Source organism: Tachyglossus aculeatus, chromosome 21 (genome assembly GCF_015852505.1).
Source record: "Tachyglossus aculeatus isolate mTacAcu1 chromosome 21, mTacAcu1.pri, whole genome shotgun sequence".
NCBI classification, from domain to species: Eukaryota; Metazoa; Chordata; class Mammalia; order Monotremata; family Tachyglossidae; genus Tachyglossus; species Tachyglossus aculeatus.
Window position 1 is genome coordinate 21,729,870 of NC_052086.1, and position 26,232 is coordinate 21,756,101.

Sequence of the window (26,232 nt, forward strand, 5' to 3'; positions counted from 1 at the left end):
ATAAAATAAATAGAATAGATATGTACAAACAAAATAAATAAATAAATAAATAGAGTAATAAATACGTCGAGTGGGCGGGGCGATGAGAGCGGCGCCCTTCCCCTTCCCATTGGCTGCGGGGTCGGAGTTGGCGGGGCGATGAGGGCGAGGCCCCGCCCCGCTCTTCCTATTGGCTGCGGGGCCGGAGTGGGCGGGGCGATGAGAGCGGCGCCCTTCCCCTTCCTATTGGCTGCGGGGCCGGAGTGGGCGGGGATATGATAATGTGACCCCACCCCGTCCCTTCCTATTGGCTGCGGGATCGGAGTGGGCGGGGCGATGGGAGCGAGGCCCCGCCCCGGCTCTGCCTATTGGCTGCGGGGTGGGAGTGGGCGGGGCCGTGAGAACGAGGCCCCGCCCCCCGGTCCCGCTATTTCTTGCCGGCCCGTCGGCTCGGCCGCTCAGTGCGCGGGTCGCTGCGGCTCCGGAGCGCGTCTCCCGCTGCCTCCCGCTTGCGGTCCGCGGTCCTGGGGAGCGATCATGCTGCGCGCCGCGGCGCTGAGCCGCAGGCTGTGGCCCCGCGGGCTGCGGCCCCGCCTCGCCCCCCACCGCTCCCTGACGGCCGCCGCCCTCCCCACCCCCAACCGGCAGCCCGACGTCCTCTACAACCAGGTGAGCCCCCCCCGCTGACCTCTGACCTCTCCCCCCCCCCCCCACTTGCCCTGGGGCGGGTCAGGCAGCCTGGCTCGGTGGGTGGAAAACAGCCCGGGCTCCGGAGTCGGGGGTCCTGGGTTCGAATCCCTGCCCCGCCACTTGTCGGCTGTGTGACTGTGGGCGACTCACTTCACTTCTCTGCACCTCCGTGCCCTCATCTGGAAAATGGGGATAAAGTCTGTGAGCTCCCCGTGGGACAGCCTGATCGCCTTGTAACCTCCCCAGCGCTCCCCAGAGTGATGATAATGATGGCATTTATTAAGCGCTTACTACGTGCAAATCACTGTTCTAATAATAATGGCATTTGTTAAGCGCTTACTATGTGCAAAGCACTGTTCTAAGCGCTGGGGAGGTTACAAGGTGATCAGGTTGTCCCGCGGTGGGCTCACAATCTTAATCCCCATTTTACAGATGAGGGAACTGAGGCCCAGAGAAGAAGAGGAAGAAGAATGATGGTATTTGTTAAACGCTTACTATGTGCAAAGCACTGTTCTAAGCGCTGGGGAGGTTACAAGGTGATCAGGTTGTCCCGCGGGGGTCTCACAGTCTTAATCCCCATTTTACAGATGAGGGAACTGAGGCCCAGAGAATAATAATAATAATGATGGCATTTGTTAAGCGCTTACTATGTGCAAAGCACTGTTCTAAGCGCTGGGGAGGTTACAAGGTGATCAGGTTGCCCCACGGGGGGCTCACAGTCTTAGTCCCCATTTTACAGATGAGGGAACTGAGGCCCAGAGAAGTGTAGTGACTTGCCCGAAGTCACACAGCTGACAATGGGCAGAGCCGGGGTTTGAACTCATAATAATAATAATAATAATAATAATGGCATTTGTTAAGCGCTTACTATGTGCAAAGCACTGTTCTAAACACTGGGGGGATGCAAGGTGATCAGGTTGTCCCACGTGGGGCTCAGCCTTAATCCCCGTTTTACAGGTGAGGGAACTGAGGCCCAGAGAAGTGAAGTGACTTGCCCAAAGCCCCACAGCTGACAATTGGCAGGGCCGGGGTTTGTACTCATGACCTGACTCCAAAGCCCGGGCTCTTTCCACTGAACAACGCTGCTTCTCTAAGCGCTGGGGAGGTTACAAGGTGATCAGGTTGTCCCGCGGGGGTCTCACAGTCTTCATCCCCATTGTTACAGATGAGGTCACTGAGGCCCAGAGAAGTTAAGTGACTTGCCTAAAGTCACACAGTGTTTTGCACACAGTAAGCTCCTAATAAATGCCATCATTATTATTATTACTCTATTTTACTTGTACATATCTATTCTATTTATTTTATTTTGTTAATATGTTTTGTTCTCTGTCTCCCCCTTCTGGACTGTGAGCCCACTGTTGCGTAGGGACCTTGTCTATATGTTGCCAACTTGTAGTTCCCAAGCGCTTAGTACAGTGCTCTGCACACAGTAAGCGCTCAATAAATACAATTGATTGATTATTATTCCCCTGCTCCTCGCCTTACCTCAATCAGTCAATCAATTGAAACCTCCTTCCCCTCCCCACAGCACCTGCATATATGTATATATTTGTACGTATTTATTACTATTTTATTTGTACATATTTATTATATTTATTTTATTTTGTTTATATGTTTTGTTTCGTTGTCTGTCTCCCCCTCCTAGACTGTGAGCCCGCTGTTGGGTAGGGACCATCTCTAGATGTTGCCAACTTGGACTTCCCAAGCGCTTAGTACAGTGCTCTGCACACAGTTAGCGCTCAATAAATACGATTGAATGAATGAATGGGTCCCTACCGACCTTCCCTTCCCGAGGATTCCCGGGAATTCTTACTGTGTAGTAAGCGCTCAATTTATACAACTGAATGAATGACTGAATCCTCCTCTCCCTCCTGGAGTCCGTCCTCCCCGAGCCTCCGGGGTGTCAGGCCCGGACACTGCTTCCCCTCCCCACGGCACTTGTGTATATTTGTACATATTTATTACTCTATTTTGTTAATGATGTGTATGTAGCTATAATTCTATTTATCTATTTTGATGGTATCGACACCTGTCTACTTGTTTTGTTGTCCGTCTCCCCCTTCTAGACTGCGAGGCCGTTGTTGGGTAGGGACTGTCTCTTATCTGTTGCCGAACTGTACTTTCCAAGTGCTTAGTCCGGTTCTCTGAACCCAGTAAGCGCTCAGTAAATGCGATTGAATGAATTGAATGGTCACTCCCCGACTGGGCAGTCTGCAGCAGGGACCGGCAGCCTCGAGGCCAGTAATTAATCCCTCCTGGCCCTCAGTTTCCCCAGCCTTCCCCAGGAAACAGTTGAGGAGCCTGTAGCCACTCCCTAAATGAAAAATCAGTTAGAAGGCCCTTGGAGCGTTGACCGGGATTGACCGCTCGGACAACCCAGTTCCCGTTTGGCCCGTCCTTTCTGGCAGCCATGTCTCCTTCTTCGGGACCGTCCTGGAAGGCTGCTCACAGTTTCCCGGGGCCCTGATGTGTCCAAGTGGCCCTTAGGTTTTCCTAAACACCTCAAGTTTCCCTGAGCTCGGGCCGAGCTAATGGTCTGGTTTGGGGACTGACCATTTAAATCCGAATCGCACGCTCCACAGGCTGGGTTTCTGCAGCTTCGTTGGTTGGCGTCCAACTTCTTGAACTTTTATGGTGTTTAAGTGCTTGCTGTGTGCCAAGCACTGTACTTTAATGCTGGGGTAGATACAAGTTAATCAGGCTGGACACAGTCCGTGTCCCACTTACTGAGGCCCAGGGAAGTTAAGTGACTCACCCGAGGTCACCCAGCAGACGAGCGGAGGAGTCGGGCTGAAAACTCAGGGCTTTTTCATTGCCAGACCCCTGCTCTGGGCCAAAGTGCTTCCTAGGCAAGAGAGCCCCCACACTCCTTTGGGCCTTTTATATTCTTGAAAAGACCACCCTCCCTTTCTCCCTCCAAGTTATACTGTAGAGCCCCACATCACTGAGCTTCTGTTTTCTAGTTATCATATTCTCTAGATTGAAAGCTCACTTTGGGCAGGGAATATCTGCTAATTGCACTGTCCCAGGTGCTCAGTATATAATAATAATAATAATGATGGCATTAAGCACTTACTGTGTGCAAAGCACTGTTCTAAGCACTGGGGAGGTTACAAGGTGATCAGGTTGTCCCATGGAGGGGGGGGGGGGGGCTCACAATCTTAATTGCCATTTTACAGATGAGGTAACTGAGGCCCAGAGAAGTGAAGTGACTTGCCCAAAGTCACACAGCTGACAATTGGCGGAGCCGGGATTCAAACCCATGACCTCTGACTCCAAAGCACGGGCTCTCTCCACTGAGCCATGCTGCTTCCCCAGCATTCAGTAGAATGCTCGATTAAAATCACTTTTGGGTTGATTGAATAATAGTGGTGGTATTAAGTATTTACTATGTGCCAACCAGTCCCTTCAGCACTGAGGTAGTCAGAAAAGTCTCTGTTCTACGTGGGGTTCACTTTTTTTTTTTTGAGAGCTTAGAATTGGAAAATCAACATGGATAGCTTTTGTGTATGGCTTTTGGTTTTCGTTTTAAATCCCTTGAGGAGAATCCCTTTGGTTTGCTGTGTTCTGGGGGGGTTGAGATAACAAACCCTGTAACCTTGGCCCAGAGAGTTGAGAGAAGCCCAATTTTTCTCTGAGTAATATAATTTTCCTTTCCGTGGGAGCTGGGCTAGTGTACAATCTGTTCTCTCGGTCATGATCCCTTGATTTAAGGAACAGCTCGATGGATTTCTTCTGTCTGAAGATTATAGCCAAAACAGGAGTCGGGCTTCCCTGACCTCTTCTCTTTTAGTCTATGTATCAAGTTAAGGTGATGAAAGTGACATATACAACGTGCAACTTCTTGAAATCAAGGATTTATTAATGTGTGCATTAAGGCAGTTCAGTAAATGGAACTATTACCATTATTATTACTATGCATTTGTTACATGTTTAGCACTGTTCAAAGATCGGGGTAGATACAGATTTAATCAGGTCACACAGCCCCTGTCCCACATGGGGCTCACAGTCTAAGTAGCAGCGAGGACAGACATTGAATCCCCATTTTACTAATAATCTGTTCTCCTCCTTCTTAGATTGTGAACCCATTTGAGAGAGGGACTGCCTGACCTGATTATATAACCAAGTGCTTAGTTCAGGGTTTAAAATGACCACTATTGTTATTATTTTGAGGTCCATAAATTGAAGATCAGATAGGAGGTGCTGTAAACTCTTTAGTCACAGACTTTCATCTTCACTGTTCAGTTGTTATCTTTGGTAGAGAAACATCCAGAGTAGGGTTGCGTGCAGTTCCTAACTTCCCAGTTGCTAGTCCACTTGTGACTCAGCATTAAAGCTTGGTGATCTGAACTGAGCTTTTTAAATGAAGCAATTTCATTGTTTAGTGGGGATTCGGTAAACATTAGAAAAAAACTTGCCTAAAGGCAACACAAAAGAACCATAGACTGTGGGTAGAAATATTATCTTGCTGCTCCACTTGAGGGTAACAAAAACCAAACCACAATTTTTAATCTCACGCATTCCAGTTGGTGCCTAACAGTTTGTGCTTGTGATGACAGTGCTTCTCTTAACTGGAATCTTCAGTCTTTGCCTAGGCTTTCCTGGCAAAAAATAAACTTTGATTCAAATGAAGTGGATTTACATATTACAATTACTCATTTTCAGGGGCACCAACAACGTGGGAGTGTGGCATTGCTTTATCCTTCTAGACCATAAGCTCCTTGTGGGCAGCGAATGTTTTCCAACTCTTGTTACACTCCCCCAGGCGCTTAATACAGTTCTCAATAATAAGCAGGGTACTTGTTGACCACTTTCTATGTGCCAAGCACTGTTTTGAACACTGGGGTAGATAGAAGTTAATCAGGTTGGACACAGTCCCTGTCTCACATGGTGCTCACAATCTTAACATAAATACCATTTGAGGGGATTGTAGAGGCAAAACCATCAGTTCTGCCCGTACTGATTTTTGGGGACCCTAGAGAGCTGTTTTGGGTGGGGGAAGCGGCCATAAGGGGTTTGGAAGTGGGGCTTTGCTGTCTGCTGCAGTTCACTCTTCCTGCTGAGTTGAAGCTCCCTGGCCCAGCCCAGAAACTGGTGGGTTGAAGGGCTGCCAGGGCTGGGCAGAGACTGCTTTTAAAAAAAAAAATGGTATTAAGTATTACTTTGTGCCAGACACTGTGGTAAATGCAGGGGTAGGTACAAGCTAATGAGGTTGGACACAGTCCTTGCCTCACATAGGGCTGAGAATCTGAATCCCCTTATTGATGAGGTAACTGAGGCACAGAGAAATTAAATGACTTGCCTAAGGTCACAGCAGACAAGTGGCAGAGCTGTGATAGGAACCCATGTCCTTTGGACTCCCAGCCCTATGTTCTGTCCATCAGGCCACACGGCTTTCCTGGGCTTATTCCAAAGCCTGGGGGAGTTAGGAGTCATTCTCACCTTTATCTCTCCCTGTCCACCTGGGGGGTGTCTCTGGGCTCAGAAGCTGTGGTGGCATCTCTGAAAACGTCTGCTGGTTTGCAGGCCTGCCACACCCCTCCTGAGGCTAGGAGTCCCCTAACCCCTGGGGTTGCTGCTAATTGAGTTCTAGTGGCTCCAGTCAGCTGGGCTGGCCTGGCCTGGTGGCAGCGGCATTGCCTTTTGGCCAACTGATGGGCAGGAGGCCAGAAAGTTGTGGAAACAGCATGGCAACAGAGGGCAAATGCCCTCTTGTTCTCTTGCTGGTCAGCCCTCCCCTCTAGGACTAGGGGATTAGGAGTTTTGTTCTTTTGCGGGGTTTGTTTTTATGAATACCCAATTGGTTGGTGGGGGAGGGAAAGACAAAGTTTCCTTTTTGAAATCGAAGTTACACCCTTATTAATTAACCATTAACCCAGTCCTGAAAGAAGGAAGGTATCTTATGGTCTTCCTTGGCAGTTTTCTTTTCTAGAATTGAAGAAGTCAAACCAATGGCAGCTGGATAGCCTTTTTCCCCTAACCTCGTTCTGTTTCTCAGAAGGGGCACTCAGCCAGTCTCCCTGAGGAATACCCCAGGGCTGCCCCTGAACTCTTGTGTTAGCACAGCCAGAGGCCTCCTTAGATTAGGGAACCTCTAATGATCCCTGCTGATTTTTAAACAGGTAAAATCATGCCCTCAAGAACGCAACAGCTGCCAGTTTTCCTTGGATTGGCCCTCAGGGCCACCAAGAGAAGTTCTGAGGCCTGGTTCTAGACTTCTGGCTTCATCCCGCAAAATAAATACCTGCCTGAATGGTAACTGGCAACTCTGAATGATCTTCTCAAGTCAATAGCCTGCACGAGTTCAAAAGCTGTGGCATCGACTTTTGCGTAAGGTGGCTTTAGAGGGGGTCTGACTTGGGGGACCCAACACCAATTTCAAGGGCTCAGTGATTCTGCCATCACTGCTGCTGAATCCACCACCATTCTGCCTGTTCTCTTACATCTCTAAACAACTAAGAGGGAAACATGTTTAGGTCCACAGCCAATCATCAGTTTCTTCTGTACCAGCTTTTCAGGAAGATGATTGTGTTTTGAGTTCATTGTTTTGTAGAGGGGAGAGATGAGGGTGGAGATAAAGTGCTGTCAGTGTAGGCTGGCTTCTGTTCCCTGGCGTGTGTTTGAGTGGAGGAACAGGTTTTTCCATGTGTTCCCAAGAAGTCATGTAATAGCTCCTGTGTCAACCATCTGAGATTGTCACAATTTTAATAAATTGTAACATTACAGGAATGCGGTACCAGAGCTCTGAAGTTTTTTGCATGCATAGGGATCCACCATTGCCTAGAAGACAGAGGACCTGGGTTCTAATTCTGCCTCTATGAATTGACTGTTGTGTGACCTTGGGCAAATCACTTAACATCTCTGTGCCTGTTTCCTTATCTGTAAAATGGGATTAAATACCTGTTCTCCCTCTGATTTAGACTCTGAGCCCCGTGTGGAACAGGGACTGTCCCATCTAATTACCTTGTATCTACTCCAGCTCTTACAATGGTGCTTGACTGTATAGTAAGCAGTTTGTTGGGGTGGGGGCTTGGTTGTGGGTTGTTTTTTCTTTAAAAAAAAAGGTGGGGAGAGGAGAGAAGGAAGGGTTGTATGAAGAGGGTAATGTGGTATTTTCTTAAGCACCAGGCTAGATTCAAGATAATCAGCTAGAATACAATCTTTGTCCCACATAGGACTCAGGATTGGAATGAGTCAGTGTTCAGAGTGGAACGAGTCAGTGTTTGGATTGGCTATCGCTAAAGAAAATCGAGAAGGACCCATTCCTCCCATTTGTGCCATGGCTGTGCTTTTAATTAATCAATTGATAGTATTTATTGAGCACTTTCTGTGTGCAGAGCACTGTACTAAATGCGTGGGAGAATTCACTACAACAGTTGGGAGACATGATCCCTGCCTGGATCTCCATAGTGTGTCTGACTGTGTTGTCCCTGGCCCTGAGAAGACCCTAATAATAATAATAATAATAATAATAGCACTTGTTAAACGCTACTGTGTGCGAAGCATTGTTCTAAGCACTCGGTGGGATATAAGGTGATCAGGTTGTCCCACGTGGGGCTCACAGTCAATCCCCATTTTACATATGAGGTAACTGAGGCACAGAGAAGTTAAGTGGCTTGCCCGAGGTCACAGCTGACAAGTGGTGGAGCTGGGATTCAAACCCATGACCGCTGACTCCCAAGCCCATGCTTTTTCCAGTGAGCCCAAATGTGTTTCCATACTTCACTCTTAAGGAAAACTCTGGGGAGGCAAAGGAGATGGTGGCTGTGAAGTGAGAGATGAGGCTCCCAGTGTGAAGAAATCTCACTTGATGGTGGGATTATTTATTTCTGTGGGGTACATCTTTTTCTTGCTAAAAGGATTCCTAGGGAAGGTGATAGCCCATTGTCTTTGTTACTGTCCCCCCACTTTTCTACAGTGCTTCTAAATGTGTTCTTCTGAGGACTGGGCCTCAGTCTTTAATGCCCTCAACAATTGGAGGAGATACCAGAGCCATGTAATCACCATTGCCCTCAACAATTGGAGGAGCCACTGCTCATCCTGCCTAGTATTTATCCTACTGGTCATCCATCATTTGTTGGCTTCACTCCCTGTCCTAAACTCCTTGAGCTGCAGTTGTCACATCTCCTGCCCTGAGAAGCCATCTAGCACGTACCTGGAAGTCAGAAGGTCATGGGTTCTAATCCTGCTCCACCACCTGTCTGCTGTGTGAGCTGGGGCAAGGCACTTCTCTGTACCTCAGTTACCTCATCTGCATAATGGGGATTAAGACTGTGAGCCCCACGTGGCACAGGGACTGTGTCCAACCCGACTTGCTTCTATCCACCCCAGTGCTTATACAGTGCCTGGCACATAGTAAGTGCTGAACAAATACCACAATTATTAGTATTATTCACTCCTTGTACCTAAACTGGTGAGCTAGTAGCCCATCCCTCAATGAGACATAGCTGTTTCTGAGTCTGGGCTGGGTGAGTGAAGATCTGCCTAGCTCCCTCGGTTTTTGTGGCCTGCAAAATTATAACACATTTATAATTATGACAAGTCTTTTTAGCTGTTTAGAGACCCCTTGGAAAGCTTAGGAAGCCCAAATTTTCATTTTTTCTTGTGCAGTTTTTAGAGCAACAAGTAGGTGTCAGCTGGGGAGTTAGAAAAGCAGCTCTTGGGGTACATCTTTTTCACTATCAAATTACATTACATTCGATCCCAAATTTAGCCTCCTGAAATAAGAAATCCACAATGTTTACTTTCTTTTTAACACTCTCGAACTTTCCCCAACTTAATGTACAGTGAATGCCCCCAGCAACTACAACCTGCAGGGGTTACGATATTTCACTTACCGTATTTAATTTGGCTTGTGTCAGTATTAATTTAAGGGACCTTGAGAGTTGGTCATGAGAACCGTGGGAGAGGAAAACTTCAGCTTTCATAATCGTGTAAATACCAGCTTTTGGATCTGAAAGGATTTGAGTTTCTTATTTTGGTGAAGCTGGAACCTTGAGAGGATTTTGCAAGACTGAAGCCTTGCATAATTCTCTTGGCTGCATTTTTCATATTCATTCATTCAATCGCATTTATTGAGCAATTACTGTGTGCAGAGCACTGTACTAAGCGCTTGGGAAGTACAAGTTGGTAACAAATAGAGATGGTCCCTATCCACTAGCAGGCTCACAGTCTAGAAGGGGGAGACAGACAACAAAATGACACATATTAACAAAATAAAATAAATAGAATAGTAAATATGTACAAGTAAAATAGAGTAATAAATCTGTACAAACATATATACAGGTGCTGTGGGGAGGGGACGGAGGTAGGGCGGGGGATGGGGAGGGGAAGAAGGGGGCTCATATATTTCATATATGATTTGAAATATTGTTGCAGTTGAAGTTGTAAACCCCCCCTCCCCCCCCCAAAAAAAGGTTTGCAGTAAGAGCATCGATGGGGGGCATCTCAACTGCTTTTGAGTGCAGTTCTGCCTTGGGACCTCTTTCTGTAGATGAGCCAGGGTTGGCTTTGGGTTGCTGAGACTGTATGTGTTTTAACCACTCAGTAGGTTTACCAGAACTTAATGGCCCACAAAAGATGGAATTTTTTTAAAAACCGAAGCATGAGGAAAGCCATAGAGACACATGTGACTGTACTAAGGAGAAATTCCTGCCCATGGCTTTAAGGTCTCATCTACTCGACACCTTGGCTTGCTAAATTTGGCACGGTGCCTTGTTACTGCCTCCCTCCTTCAAATCCTCCTTCCCTTCTGCCGTCAGGCCTGCACTAACTTCGAGGTCCACCTGAAAACCCACCTCCTCAGGGAAACATCCTCCAATTTAGCTCCATCTTCCCAGATCGCATCCATGCAACAACCACCCTTAGCGCTCATGCGTGTTTTCGGTCCATACTCATTTACACTTAATTACTGAATTATTCTTTTGTTATCAACAGCTCTAGCATTTTGTGAATGACTTGTCAGCGTGCCCCATTAGATTGTTAGCTCCTGGAAGGTAGAGACCGTGTTCCTTAATCAAATGTACACTTCTGAGTAATTAGTTCAGTGCTCTGCACACAGTAGGAGCTCAGCAAAGACTATACAGAAAGGAGGAAAAATTGGGATCTTCCCTGGAGACCAAGAGGAGTTTGTTTCTCCCCTCATCCCTCTAGACTGTGAGCCCGTTGTTGGGTAGGGACCGTCTCTATATGTCGTTAATTTGTACTTCCCAAGCGCTTAGTACAGTGCTCTGCACACAGTAAGCGCTCAAATACGATTGAATGAATGAATCCCTGAAGCCGTTCAGGGATGCTTCTTTATACCAATAATAATTGTGGCACTTGTTAAGAGCTTACTTTGTGCCTGCCACTGTACTAAGCACTGGGGTGGACAGGGTCCCTGTCAATCTCTGTTCCACAACTGAGGCACAGAGAAGTTGTGACTTGCCCGAGGTCACCCAGCAGAAAAGTGGCAGAGCTAGAATTAGAACCCATGACCTTCTGACTCCCGGGTCTGTGTGCTGCATGCTGCTCTGAGTCCCATCTTGCTTCCAGCTCTGATTCTGTGCCTCTCTCTGACTCCTATACTTCATCACCTTCATCCTAGCCAAGCCAGTCTGTCGCTTGGCCCCTTCTGGTCATCATCATCATCATCATCAATCGTATTTATTGAGCACTTACTATGTGCAGAGCACTGTACTAAGCACTTGGGAAGTACAAATTGGCAACATATAGAGACAGTCCCTACCCAACAGTGGGCTCACAGTCTAAAAGGGGGAGACAGAGAACAAAACCAAACATACTAACAAAATAAAATAAATAGAATAGATATGTACGAATAAAATGAATAAATAAATAGAGTAATAAATATGTACAAACATATATACATATATACAGGTGCTGTGGGGAAGGGAAGGAGGTAAGATGGTCCTCACTCCATCATCTCTTGTGCTCAGAGCAGTCTCCTACCACTTCCCACCTGCTTTTTTATGTAGTCGTCCTTCATGTTCAAATATAATGCCACTGGTGGTGAAATTATCCTATTAATGCATACGTAGCTAAAGGTAGTGTGGGATCCACAGCCACACTGTACACACAAAAAGGTTATCCCTTGGGTTTCCTGTTTGTGGTGCTTGGAACCATTTTCTCCTTTGCCTCCTTGTCTCTCCTTCTTGATAATAGTGCTCTTTGCTGGTGTGTCCGTGGCTGTTGCCACCCAGTTTTCTCTTGGGGTGCAGCATTGTCTAAACTCTCTCCCTCTCTTAAATCAAAGTTTTCTTCAAGCCCAACTCCTCCAGAGGTTAAGTAGAAGCAAAGAGAGAGTGTTGGGATTGCGTACCCCCTAAAAGAGGATTATCCCAGGGTGTAACAAGTACTGTGTTCAGAGCTTCACTGGGAAAAAAAAAAAAGGACAGGAACTCATTTGTAAATAGCTTAATCCTGTCACTAAGTGTCAGTAGTGGCCTAAAGTCTACAGGGAAGTGTATAGCTGCCAAATTCAGGAAGACAAGAGGAGGGGATCGTCCAGCCCGTACTAGCACTGAGGGGTGAAGGTACCTGATTTTTTTAGACTGTGAGCCCACTGTTGGGTAGGGACTGTCTCTATATGTTGCCAACTTGTACTTCCCAAGTGCTTAGTACAGTGCTCTGCACACAGTAAGCGCTGAAATACGATTGATTCTCCAAATCTTTGGGCAGTTATAGCTAATGAAGCCTAACCACTGGGGGTGGGGAATAACCAGAAAGGGCTCTTAGAGAAGCAGCATGGCTCAGTGGAAAGAGCACGGATTTGGGAGTCAGAGGTCATGGGTTCTAATCCCAGTTCCCCCACATGTCTGCTGTGTGACCTTGGGCAAGTCACTTATCTGAGCCTCAGTCACCTCATCTGTAAAATGGAGATTGACAGCCCCACGTGAGACAACATGATCACCTTGTATCTCCCCAATGCTTACAGTTGTGCTTTGCACATAGTAAGTGCTTATCAAATGCTATTATTATTATTATTATTATTATTATTATTATTATTATTATCTGGCTCTCTCTGGCAGGCCGTAACTCTGGGCTGGGAGTTCCTCTTGCCCCGGTGGACTCTAGGATGTAAATGGGGGCTTTCTAGATACCTGTTGGCTCCAGCAAAACACAGCTATGCCAGATGAGCCGTGTTAGGACCATGGAGGAACCAACAGCCTCTGTGTGGAGGGCTGAATTTGGGAAACCAAAAGTGAAGGGGATAGGGAAGTGTTTTAAGAACCCAGTAAAACAAGGCCTCAGACAATACTGCATCTCAGCTGAAAACTAGAAGTCAGTTGTCAAGGACAGTCGTACATGGTGCACTGCCACCAGAAGGGAGTAGCTCTCTGGAGCAAATGCTTCACATGGAAAAAGAGACAAGGAGGTAAAACAGAAAACAGCACCAGGCTCCACAAACATTAAGCACAATGAGGGACAATCTTTTTGTGTGCCAAATTGTGGCCAGGACTGCGGATCCCACACTGGTCTTTTCAGCCACACATGCACTTCTAGCTTCAAAGGTTTAGGTTTCTACTCCCCCCATCTCTATTTTAATTTTTTTAAGGTATTAAGTGCTTAATGTGTGCCAGGTACTGTACGAAGCACTGGGGCAGATGCAGGCTAATCAGATTGGGCACAGTCCATGTCCCACATGGAGCTCACATTTTATAGATGAGGAATTTAGGCACAGAGAAATTCCCCATGGTCACACAACAGACAAGTGGTGGAACCAGGATTAGAACCCAGGTCCTTCTGACTTTCAGGCCCATGCTGCAGGGCCTTTCTTACTCACTGGAAGCTCTGCCCTGTGTTTGCCCCTGGGCTTAAATTAAAAAAAAAGAGGTGCCCGTGGTCAAGATGTAGAGGAAGGTTACTTCCCAATCCTAAACCTGAGTATAAGTCCTCTCCCTAAATAATAATGATGGCATTTAAGTGCTTATTATGTGCAAAGCACTGTTCTAAGCACTGGAGCACTGTCCTAAAGCAACCCCAGGGGAGCCCAATTCTTATTTCTTAGTATCAGGGTTAATGAACAACTTGCTAGGAGAGGTTAATGTACAAACTACTAAGAGTAAGAAGCCAACAGTTGGAAAAGCCTGATAAAAAGAGAGGTGGTTAGATAAGAGATCAGGTGTTCAAGGGAATGGAATAACACCATTCCTTTTACATCTCCTGTGTAGATACTAGCACTCTGGGTTTGATCCCGGCTCTGCCACTTGTCAGCTGTGTGACTCTGGGCAAGTCACTTAACTTCTCTGGGCCTCAGTTCCCTCATCTGTAAAATGGGGGTTAAAACTGTGAGCCCCCCCGTGGGACAACCTCATCACCTTGTAACCTCCCCAGCGCTTAGAACAGTGCTTTGCACATAGTAAGCACTTAATAAATGCTATTATTATTATTATTAAATACTATCTGATAATGCTGGGTTTCTGAGGAGTCCTGCATGAGCCCCTGAGAGAGCCTTTGCTGCCAAATTTTGAAGCTGAAGTTGCCCAACCTAATGTTCCCTCTGGTAGGAGCACAGAACACTATTGTCCGGGCCCAGACAGAGCTGAGGACTTTATACTTAGGACAATTGGCGTCTGGTGCCAAATGCTGATTTAGTCATTCATTCATTCAATCAATCGTATTTCTTGAGCGCTCACTGTGTGCAGAGCACTGTCATGGCAGGACACTGGGGCTGCTAGCTTCCTGAGGAGACACCTGCTTTGAAAACAGTCTCTCAGCCGAAGTCTGTACTGACTAGTGTCCCGAGTAGTACAAATGTCTGTGTTTGAGCAGAATCTGGGACTCTGGAGCCACTGAAGGCATTCAGAAATACTGACCGTGAAGACAAAAGGCCATTGAGAAGCAGCGTGGCTCAGTGGAAAGAGCCCGGGCTTTGGAGTCAGAGGTCATGAGTTCAAATCCCGGCTCCGTCAATTGTCAGCTGTGTGACTTTGGGCAAGTCACTTAACTTCTCAGTGCCTCAGTTACCTCATCTGGAAAATGGGGATTAAGATTGTGAGCCACCCGTGGGACAACCTGTTCACCTTGTAATCTCCCCAGCGCTTAGAACAGTGCTTTGTGCATAGTAAGCGTGTAATAAATGCTATCTTTATTATTATTATTATTATTATTATTATTATTATGTAACATAAAATGGTAATATGCTATCCTGCAGAGAATGGCCTAGTGGAAAGAGCCCAGGCTTTGGAGTCATAGGTCACGGGCTCAAATCCAAGCTCTGCCAATTGTCAGCTGCGTAACTTTGGTCAATCTCCAGTGGCTACCAATCAATCTGCGCATCAGGCAGAAACTCCTCACCCTGGGCTTCAAGGCTGTCCAACACCTTGCCCCCTCCTACCTCATCTCCCTTCTCTCCTTCTCCAGCCCAGCCCGCACCCTCCGCTCCTCCGCCGCTAATCTCCTCACCGTACCTTGTTCTCGCCTGTCCCGCCTTCGACCCCCGGCCCACGTCATCCCCCGGGCCTGGAATGCCCTCCCTCTGCCCATCTGCCAAGCTAGCTCTCTTCCTGCCTTCAAGGCCCTGCTGAGAGCTCACCTCCTCGAGGCCTTCCCAAACTGAGCCCCTTCCTTCCTCTCCCCCTCGTCCCCTTCTCCATCCCCCACATCTTACCTCCTTCCCTTCCCCACAGCACCTGTATATATATATATGTATATGTATATATATATATATATGTTTGTACATATTTATTACTCTATTTATTTATTTTACTTGTACATATCTATTCTATTTATTTTATTTTGTTATTATGTTTGGTTTTGTTCTCTGTCTCCCCCTTTTAGACTGTGAGCCCACTGTTGGGTAGGGACTGTCTCTACATGTTGCCAATTTTGTACTTCCCAAGCGCTTAGTACAGTGCTCTGCACACAGTAAGCGCTCAATAAATACGATTGATGATGATGATGATGAAGTCACTTCATTTCTCTGGGCCGCAGTTCCCTCATCTGTAAAATGGGGATTGAGACTTTGAGTCCCATGTGGGATGTGGACTGTGTGCAACCTGATTAGCTTGTGTCTATGCCAGCGCTTAGAAACGTGCTTGATTCATGTAAGTGCTTAACAAATACCATCATCATCATCATCATTATTATTATTATTATTAAGAATGCTGAGTTGAGCCTAATCTAGAGCGTTTCTTTGGGGGACCCCTTCTGACCGCATCGCCCAAGCCCCTCTGAACACGGGCCCTGTCTCTGAGCCGCAGAACTAGGTGACAGGACCTGTGGCCGAGGAAGGCTGGGCTGTAGAGGTACTACCCTTCTAGACTGAAAGCTCCTTGTGAGGAGGGAAGAGGTCAACCAACGTTGCTGCATTTTACAGTGCTCTGTACACGGTAAGTGGTCAGTAAATATGATTGATAATAATAATAATGATATTTGTTAAGCGCTTACTATGTGCAAAGCACTGTTCTAAGCACTGGGGAGGTTACAAGGTGATCAGGTTGTCCCCGGTGGGGGGGGCTCACCATTTTAATCCCCATTTTACAGATGAGATAACCGAGGGCCAGAGAAGTTAAGTGACTTGCCCAAAGTCACACAGCTGACAGTTGGCAGAGTGGGGATTTGAACCCATGACCTCTGACTCCAAAGCCTGGGCTCTTTCCACTGAGCTGCTTCTCTGTTCTTTCGCTGCTTCGCTGATTGACTGGTCTATCCCCTGCCCAGCTAAAAAGAGGACTGTCTAATAGGAAACTCCTTGAGTGACCATCCGAACAGAGTTAGGGATGGAGGGGCGGGGATTTGCATACTTCGCTCTCTGAGCATTAGTGTTTGACCTGAATTCTTCAATCATCGAATGGTATTTATTGAATGCTTACTGTGTGCAGAGCACTGTACTAAGCGCTTGGAAGCGAGAATGCTTTCTGTGACTAGGAAATGGAGTCCGATTCTTCCCTTGGTTCCTACTCACTCAGGGAAGAGCTGAGGATTTATTCTGGTGTTAACTGACTCCTAAGGACCGCCCCACCCCCAATCTTTAATATGAGCCTAATTAAGCTAAGAATCAGCTCTCCCTCAAAATGATGGGAGAGAGCTCACCTTAAATCTGTATCAAATCTGTTGTGCAAAGCCTCTTACACAATGTTCACACTCACCAATGTGGTTAATGACTAGTCCTGAGGGTCTCCTCTTTCTCCCTGCAGATTTTCATAGACAATGAGTGGCATGATGCCATCAGCAAGAAAACTTTCCCCACCATCAACCCGTCCACTGGTGAGGTGATTTGTCAGGTGGCTGAAGGTGATAAGGTAAAAAGAAAAAAATAGCTGTCAATCAAGAACATATATGTGTCTTATGATGGCAAAAATCTGTGTCCAACTAATGTGAAATCATTCTCTTGTCAGGGTTGTTAGATGGGCGTGAGAGTATCTATGTTTGCATATATGTGTATTTCTGCCAAGATACGTTATGTAGACTTTAGAGCTGTATTTACTGAAGCAACCCATCCATAGCGAGGAAGTTTCTGTTGGACAACAAAGAATGGAGGGTGGGCTAGGAAAACTCTTTATTTGGTAAACTTGTGATTTACTAATAGAAGGTGGTATTTTCATGGTCCATTGATTAACTGAATAGACTCCCTAGTATTGCTTGGCTAAAATGAGAAAAGGAACTTAAATTTAACCTTTTACATCTGGCTTTCTTCTAGAGTTGGTTTTAGAGCTTTTAAAATGAATAAATGGAAGCCAGCCAGAGAGGCCGAATTCCATTCCTTTTGTAACTTGGTGAAGGGAAAGTGGTGGGAAGGAAATATAGTTTAAAGTTAATTTCCTTACATGTTAGGGACACCGGCAGTTTGTGAAATGGAAATCGTTTGTAATAACTGATTTCTTAAGTGTTCACTAGCGCAGATTTTTGGCGAGATGGATTTGGGGGGGGGGGAGAGAGAGAGAGAGAGAGAGAGAGAGAGAGAGAGAGAGTGTGTGTGTGTGTGTATGTGTGTGTGTGTGTGTGTGTGTGTGTGTGTGTGTGTGTGTTTAGAAATGGGCCTGGAATAAATAACTATGGAAAAATCCCCCCCGCCCCCCCCGAGTTTCACTGTGGTATCCTAATAAACCAAACAAAACCATTAATCCAAATATTTTCAACTCTCGTTTCTTAGGCAGACGTGGATAAGGCAGTAAAGGCAGCCAAAGCTGCATTCCGGGTAGGCTCGCCCTGGCGGCGGATGGACGCTTCCCACCGTGGAAACCTGCTGAATCGTCTGGCAGACCTGATCGATCGGGACCGGGCATACTTGGCAGTGGGTGCCATGTACTCCTCCTCCCCCCCACTCCTTCCCCCCTTTTCCTAACTGAAACAATGAGTCAGGCCCCAAGAATCCATTCCATGCCAGTTAGAAATCTGCAGTTGCTGATTAGCTTGAAGAGGGCTTCCCGTATAATCACTAATAGACTGGCGCTTTGTCCCATTATTGTGGTATTTAAGTGCTTACTATGTGCAAGGCACTGTACTAAGTGCTGGGGTGAATACAAGGAAATCAGGTTGAACACAGGCCCTGTCCCACATGGGGCTCAGTCTTAGTCTTCGTTTTACAGATGTAACTGAGGCACAGAAAAGTGAAGTGATTTGCCCAGGATCACACAAAAGAAAAGTGGCAGAGTGGGGATTAGAACCCAGGACCTTCTGACTCCCAATCAATCAATCAATCGTATTTATTGAGCGCTTACTATGTGCAGAGCACTGTACTAAGCACTTGGGAAGTACAAATTGGCATCACATAGAGACAGTCCCTACCCAACAGTGGGCTCACAGTCTAAAAGGGGGAGACAGAGAACAGAACCAAACATACCAACAAAATAAAATAAGTAGGATAGAAATGTACAAGTAAAATAAATAAATAAATAGAGTAATAAATATGTACAACCATATATACATATATACAGGTGCTGTGGGGAAGGGAAGGAGGTAAGACGGGGGGATGGAGAGGGGGATGAGGGGGAGAGGAAAGAAGGGGCTCAGTCTGGGAAGGCCTCCTGGAGGAGGTGAGCTCTCAGCAGGGCCTTGAAGGGAGGAAGAGAGCTAGCTTGGCGGATGGGCAGAGGGAGGGCATTCCAGGCCCGGGGGATGACGTGGGCCGGGGGTCGATGGCGGGACAGGCGAGAATGAGGTACGGTGAGGAGATTAGTGGTGGAGGAGCGGAGGGTGCGGGCTGGGCTGGAGAAGGAGAGAAGGGAGGTGAGGTAGGAGGGGGCGAGGTGATGGAGAGCCTTGAAGCCCAGGGTGAGGAGTTTCTGCCTGATGCGCAGATTGATCGGTAGCCATTGGAGGTTTTTGAGGAGGGGAGTAATATGTCCAGAGCGTTTCTGGACAAAGGTAATCCGGGTAGCAGCATGAAGTATGGATTGAAGTGGAGAGAGACACGAGGATGGGAGATCGGAGAGAAGGCTGGTGCAGTAGTCCAGACGGGACAGGATGAGAGCTTGAATGAGCAGGGTAGCGGTTGGGATGGAGAGGAAAGGGCGGATCTTGGCAATGTTGCGGAGCTGAGACCCCAGCCCCGTGCTGTATCCGCTAGGACACACTGCTTCTCGCAGGCCTTTGTTAATTGGTGTTTTTCTCTTCTCAGGCCCTGGAGACCTTGGATAATGGCAAACCCTTTTCAGCCTCCTACCTGGTGGACTTGGATATGGTGGTCAAATGCCTTAGGTATGGTGGTTCTGCCCTTTGCTTCAGTGTTAATGAAGGAGGACGTAATAATCTTTAAGCCGTTTATTAAGCAATTATGTACTGAGCTATGAGCTACTCCGGTGCTGGGACAGACATAAGGGTGTGAGACCAGGCAGTCTTTGTCCCACAGAGGACTCACAGTCCATCTTATCTCCATTATTACAGATGAGGGAACTGAGTCCCAGCGAGGTTAAGTGATGCATCCAAAGTCACACGAATAGGCTAGTGGCAGAGCTAGGACCAGAGCCCTGGTCTCGTGACTCCTCAATCCCAAGCTCCTTCCACCTAGCCGTGCATAAGCATGTGGTTGCAGGAACGATAAGATCATATTGGAACAGAAAAACTTATCCAATTTTCTGTCTCATTGGATCACTGAGTCATTAAAACTAGTCTTGGAGCGTTAATTTGGGTTATGTAAAGCTTTAAGTCTGAGGATTAAAGCACTTCTGTCAGGTATGAGCCAGAAGCCAGGAACACCTTTACTGTTTGCCCAAATAATTATTCCGGCAGGAGTATTAGCTTATTTATCAAGCATCTTTCTATGTATGTAGTGCAAAGCACTTTCATGTGATCTTACAACAGCTCCAGGAAGCATGGAGGGACAAGAATCAAGTCTATAGGCCGAGAGGGGTTAGTTAGGACTTGCCCCAAATCACAGGACCACACCTTGAGCCAGGTTTCCCAAGCCCCAAAAGAACCTTTCTGGACTAGCCCCTCGACCATGTTGATTCAGTGTAATAAGTTGGCCTGAGAACAAGCTGAGTCAGAGGGAGAGGGAGGCAATGAAAGATTCCACCGTTGGACCGCTTTTCTTCTCTCTCGCTTGGGTGTTTGAGGATCTCCTTAATCCATTAACTGAAAAAACTGGCCTTGTCAGGTACCACGCTGGCTGGGCCGATAAATACCACGGGAAAACAATTCCGATAGAAGGAGACTTCTTCAGCTACACCCGCCACGAACCCGTGGGTGTTTGTGGTCAGATCATTCCGGTGAGTGACACATCTTCCGATCCTGGGGTTGAAGTTGTTTTATCCTTACCGTCCTAATGGACCAGAAATTGCTGGGAATGGGAAGGAAGGTAAGGGTGGGGGTGTGGAGGGAGGTGAGGGGAGAAGAAAAATCTCTATAATGCCGGAGAAGCAGCGTAATCTAGTGGAGAGAGCATGGGAGTCAGAGGACCTGGATTCTAATGCCGAATCCTCCATCTACTTGCTGCGACCTTAGGCATGTTGCTTTTTGTTTGTTTGTGTGGTATTTGTTAAGCATTTACTGTCAAGCACTGTACTACGTGCCAGAGTAGAGGCACGCTAATCAAGTTGGACAGAGTCCATGTCCCACATGGGGCTCTTATTATTAATCCCCATTTTACAGATGTGGTGACTGAGGCACAGAGAAGTTGGGACTCGCTCCAGGTCACACAGCAGATGAGTGGCAGAGCCAGAATGGGAACTCAGGGCCTTCTGAGTCCCAGGCCTGTGCGCTACCCACTAGGCCATGCTGCTTCTCATCACTTAAGTTCCCTGTGCCTCAGTTGCCTCAATGGTAGGATGGGGATTGAATACCTGTTCTCCCTCTTACTTAAACTGTGAGCCCCATGGGGGAAAGGGATGGGATTGTGTCCAACCTAGTTATCTTGTACCTACCCTAATGCTTAGTCAAAAGCTTGACACACAGTAAGCATTATCACTATCATTATTATTATTAGCCTTACGTGGAGCCTTCTTCAAACCTTAGAAATGGGTGGGGGAAGCTATGCATAGTCCAAAATCTCTCTTTCTATTAGAGCTGGCTGAACCCACTCTGATTAGGGATGTGGGAATTTAAAGAATACAACCATGTGCAATGCAATGCAATCAATCAATCAATCAATCGTATTTATTGAGCGCTTACTATGTGCAGAGCACTGTACTAAGCGCTTGGGAAGTACAAATTGGCAACACATAGAGACAGTCCCTACCCAACAGTGGGCTTACAGTCTAAAAGGGGGAGACAGAGAACAGAACCAAACATACCAACAAAATAAAATAGGATAGAAATGTACAAGTAAAATAAATAAATAAATAAATAAATAGAGTAATAAATATGTACAACCATATATACATATATACAGGTGCTATGGGGAAGGGAAGGAGGTAAGATGGGGGGATGGAGAGGGGGACGAGGGGGAGAGGAAGGAAGGGGCTCAGTCTGGGAAGGCCTCCTGGAGGAGGTGAGCTCTCAGCAGGGCCTTGAAGGGAGGAAGAGAGCTAGCTTGGCGGAGGGGCAGAGGGAGGGCATTCCAGGCCCGGGGGATGACATGGGCCGGGGGTCGACGGCGGGACAGGCGAGAATGCAAACGTCACTGCTGTGTGGAAAACTGCAAGGAAGCTTAGAATACAAGGCAGGATGACCAGTGAGCCTGTGCAAAAGTTGTGGCTATGCATGAGTCCTGGAAGCGAAGGAGGACAATCTTAAGGTTGTCTGTCTTATCACAGGCTTTCCACCTAGCTTTTTTCCTGATCCCACTGTAGATTGTAAGCCCATTGTGGGCAGGGAATGTGACTGTTTATTGCTGCTTTGTACTCCCCCCAAGCACTTGGTGCAGTGCTCTACGCATAGTAAACGCTCAATAAATGATTAAATGTTTTCTGATACCTGGTCCTGAGGCCTACGGACTAAACCAGGGCCTCTTTGTAGGGCAACCAGAAGCCTGGTAGTGTACTAGCCTGTCTGATTTTTCAGCTGCTTTTGGTCCCTCCTTTTTGGTACCAAGCTTGCCTCTATTGCAGTTTTCTTCGAGCAATTTCTGAGGCTCAAGTACCATGACACACCTCGCGTGGATCTGAGGGGAACACAAAGATTCTAGACCGGTTGGGAGGGTTAGGGGGCCCTAAAGAAACATTCTAGATTTGGGCCAAGTCAAGCAAATTTCTACAAATTGGCAGTCAGGTGAAATCCTCTCACCACACTGTTTGGCAACTTAGCGTGTGATGTAACTTCTAAACTGTGAGCCCACTGTTGGGTAGGGACCGTCTCTAAATGTTGCCAACTTGTACTTCCCAAGCGCTTAGTACAGTGCTCTGCACACAGTAAGCGCTCAATAAATACGACTGAAAGAATGAATGTAACATGTCCCTTGCACTCTATTGCTGGTCTCTGTATCCATGAAAGAGCTTATCCTTTTACAGTCCTGCCTTTAGTTTGGGTACCTCAACGAGTATCGTGGAGATTGAAAACTGAATGGTTTCTATAGAGGGGATTAGATGTGGTTTCTTTCTTCTTTTGTGTTTTTTTTCTTTTTTCTATGGCATTTAAGTGTTTAGTATGTGCCAGCACTGTACTAAGCACTGAGGTTGATACAAGCTAGTCAGGTTAGCCACACGCCATGTGCCCCATGGGACTCCCAGTCTTAATCCCCATTTTACAGATGAGGTAACTGAGGCACAGTGAAGTCACTTGTCCAAGGTCACACAGCAGATGTGACAGAGGCAGGATTAGAGCCCAGACTGAGCCCCCCTGCCCTTTTCCTCTCCTCCTCCTCCTCCCCTACCTCCTTCCCCTCTCCACAGCACCTGTGTATATTTGTACACATGTATTACTCTATTAATGTTGTGTATAGCACTATAATTCTATTTTGATGGTATTGACACCTGTCTACTTGTTTTGTTGTCTGTCTCCCACTTCTAGACTGTGAACCTGTGCGTCTCTATATATTGCCGATTTGTACTTCCCAAGCGCTTAGTACAGTGCTCTGCACACAGTAAGTGCTCAGTAAATACGATTGAATGAATGAATGAAGGTCCTTCTAACTCCCAGGCCCATTCTCTATCCAGTAGGCCATTCTGCTTCTCACAGTGTTAGCATTTCATTGTCTCTGCTCCTTTTAACTGAATCCTTCCCTGGAAAAAGAAAAAATGGGTACCTGGAATGTAAGATAGAGGATTTTTCTTTTTTTGCCGTTACACAAATAGTAGTACTTGTTACTCCCTAACCATTTTTATGAAGTTGGGGCTAATGGATCTTGTTGCCTTTGTCTTTTGTCAGTGGAACTTTCCGTTGGTTGCGCTGGCCTGGAAACTGGGACCAGCCCTGGCAACCGGGAACGTCGTCGTGGTGAAGGTCGCCGAACAGACTCCCCTTACTGCCTTGTATGTGGCCAATTTGATCAAAGAGGTGAGTTTCTTCTCTGACCCTCTCCCCCCGCCCCCCCAAAACCCCATCTCAGATTTAACAATTAATTGTTGCTCAAACTGCTGCCGGCCCACAAGAAGGACATAGGGTACTTTCCAGAGCCGAGAATTCTTGCAGAGGCCATCTGGGAGCCTGGGGCTTTTTATATTCGGGTCCCGAACTAGGTGAGCGATTTGTGAGCCGCAGCATCTGGGGCTGTCATTCCCAGTTGCACGAATATCTTAATTCCTGAACTCGGGGAAGTCTGTTCGCTTCTTTGGGGAGAGGGAGGAAGAGGCTCCGCCCCTGGAGTCTTTCAGGTCAGTCGTCCTTCAGAAGGGCGATAGCAACACCATTCTCACCTCCTACCTGTCTCCCCACAGGCAGGCTTCCCTCCTGGAGTTGTCAACATTATTCCTGGCTATGGCCCAACAGCTGGGGCTGCCATTTCTTCCCACATGGAAGTGGACAAAGTGGCCTTCACCGGCTCCACGGAGGTAAGAACTGCACAGCATGGGAGTTTTCAACTTGGTTTGCTTTTAAAATTCCACTCCACCATCCTCAGGACGTGACTGTGTCTTATCTGTAATATCGTGTCGTTCTCAGTGCCTGCTGCAGTGGTTGACACATAGTATTTGTTATCATTCGTTATTTTTTTCCAGATCCCCTTTTTTTTCTAAGCTATATCTCTGGGTTGCATGTACACCCTTAATACTTATGTATTTAAACCCATTCTCAGCACCATTGTATCTTTTGTTCACATATTCATCTTCCTGTTTCATGATTCTATACTCTGACTACACCAGTTGTATCCGTGTTCTTCCTTCTGCTTCCACTATTTGTAATTTGTGTCTACCTATCTCATCCACTGCGATGTAAGTTCCTTGAGGGCGGGGAGCGTTGTAGTGTTTTGTGTGTTTTTTTTCCACTGCTTTTGTACTAGCCCAGGCTCTCAGTATAGTACTCTGAACTCAGGTACTCAATGAATATAATTGATTGGGTGGAAAATAATTGCCAGTCAATTGCAAGCTCCTTGAGGGCAGGGATTTTCTAACAACTCTACTGTCCCAGGAGCTTAGTGCAGGGCTCACGGCACACAGCAAACTATCAGTAAACTCTCACTGATGGATTGATTTAAGGTTACTTTGTTAAAGGCCCAAATATCTCTGAAACCATGGCAATACTGTACTCAGCCTTTCTGCCCTTCTCTCTCCCTGGGGTAGGAGTCTGTGTTGGTTTTTTTGATTTTTGTTTTTTAAGATTTTTCAGATGAGGGCTCAGAATTAAGCTTGGATTGAAACTTTTTGGGTCCTGGGCCAGAAAAAAAACTTGACAAATTAAAAACCTTAGGCAATTTTAATGTTTTCATGTCCTAACTATATACTTACAGTATGTAATTTATGTGCTTTTTAAGTGCAGCTCTGCCTGATTTTTTAAATATCTAAGAATCTGATATGGTGAAGGAAATATTAATCTGATAAAAATTTAATACAAAAATTATGATAGTGGTATTGATTAAGCACATACTGTGTGCCATGCACTGTTCAAAGCAATAGGGTAGATACAAGATTATCAAGTCCCATGAGACTCACATTTGTAAGTAGGAGGGAGAACAGGCATTGAATTCCTATTTTACAAATGAGAGAACTGAGGCACAGAGAAGTTGACTTGCCCAAGGATACACAGCAGGCAAGGGATAGAGGTGAGATTAGAACCCAGGTCCTCTGATTCCACTTGGCTACAAAAATGGGAAGCACAATATTTTCTGGGGCTCGGTGCAATAGCAGTGAGATCCCTCTTCAATTTAAATTTAGCCTTGCTGGCACTTTGATAGCTTCTGTTTCTCAGTTGGTGGTATTTCTTGAGCATTTGCTCTGTGCAGAGCACTGTAATAATAATAATAATAATAATAATAATAATAATGTTGGTATTTGTTAAGTGCTTACTATGTGCAAGGCACTGTTCTAAGCGCTGAGGTAGGTACAAGGTAATCAGGTTGTTCCACGAGAGGCTCACAGTCTTCATCCCCATTTTACAGATGAGGGAACTGAGGCCCAGAGAAGTGAAGTGACATGCCCAACGTCACACAGCTGACAAGTGGCGGAGCTGGGATTTGAACCCACGACCTCTGACTCCAAAGCCCGTGCTCTTTCCACTGAGCCACGCTGCTTCCACTGTACTAAGTACTTGGGAGAGTACAGTATAACAGGGTTGGTAGGCATGTTCCCTGCCCTCAGGAAGTTTTCAGTCTAGAAGGGAGACAGACATTCATATCAATAAATAAATTTATGGTTATATACATAAGGGCTGAGTGACTATCATCTGCTTGCTCCTATTATTCCCACATACTTAGTAAGACTGGGGCAAGTAGGGCAAGTCAAGTCAAGGCCCTACTGAGAGCTCACCTCCTCCAGGAGGCCTTCCCAGACTGAGCCCCCGCACACAGCTGACAGAGCTGGGATTTGAACCCATGACCTCTGACTCCAAAGCTGCATGTCCTTGGACAAGTCACCTAACATCCCTGTGCCTCACTTCCCTCATCTGCAAAATGGGCAGTCAATACCTGTTGTCCCTCTAAGCCCCATGTGGTGCCTGATTATCTTGTATCTTCCCCAGTGCTTGACATATAGTAGGTGCTTAACAAATACCACATTATTTTCATTATATCCCAGAATTGCTATTTTAGCACTTCTCTGCCGCTTTCCATAGCACTTATGTACATATCTCCATTACTTATTAAATGTTAACTTTTGT

The 26,232-nt window shown here is 46.5% G+C and overlaps 1 protein-coding gene across 1 annotated transcript in view; it reads left to right on the top strand.

Moving 5' to 3' along the window:
- Positions 1-485: 485 nt before the first annotated feature.
- Positions 486-26,232, top strand: part of LOC119942323 (aldehyde dehydrogenase, mitochondrial-like) — a 35,259-nt gene continuing 9,512 nt past the window's right edge. Inside the window, exons 1-7 of the mRNA XM_038763051.1 lie at positions 486-648; positions 16,806-16,910; positions 17,762-17,902; positions 19,229-19,308; positions 20,207-20,318; positions 23,353-23,481; positions 23,862-23,975. Coding sequence (XP_038618979.1) covers positions 517-648; positions 16,806-16,910; positions 17,762-17,902; positions 19,229-19,308; positions 20,207-20,318; positions 23,353-23,481; positions 23,862-23,975 — 813 coding nt within the window. The 5' untranslated portion in view covers positions 486-516. The remainder of the gene's footprint in view (positions 649-16,805; positions 16,911-17,761; positions 17,903-19,228; positions 19,309-20,206; positions 20,319-23,352; positions 23,482-23,861; positions 23,976-26,232) is intronic.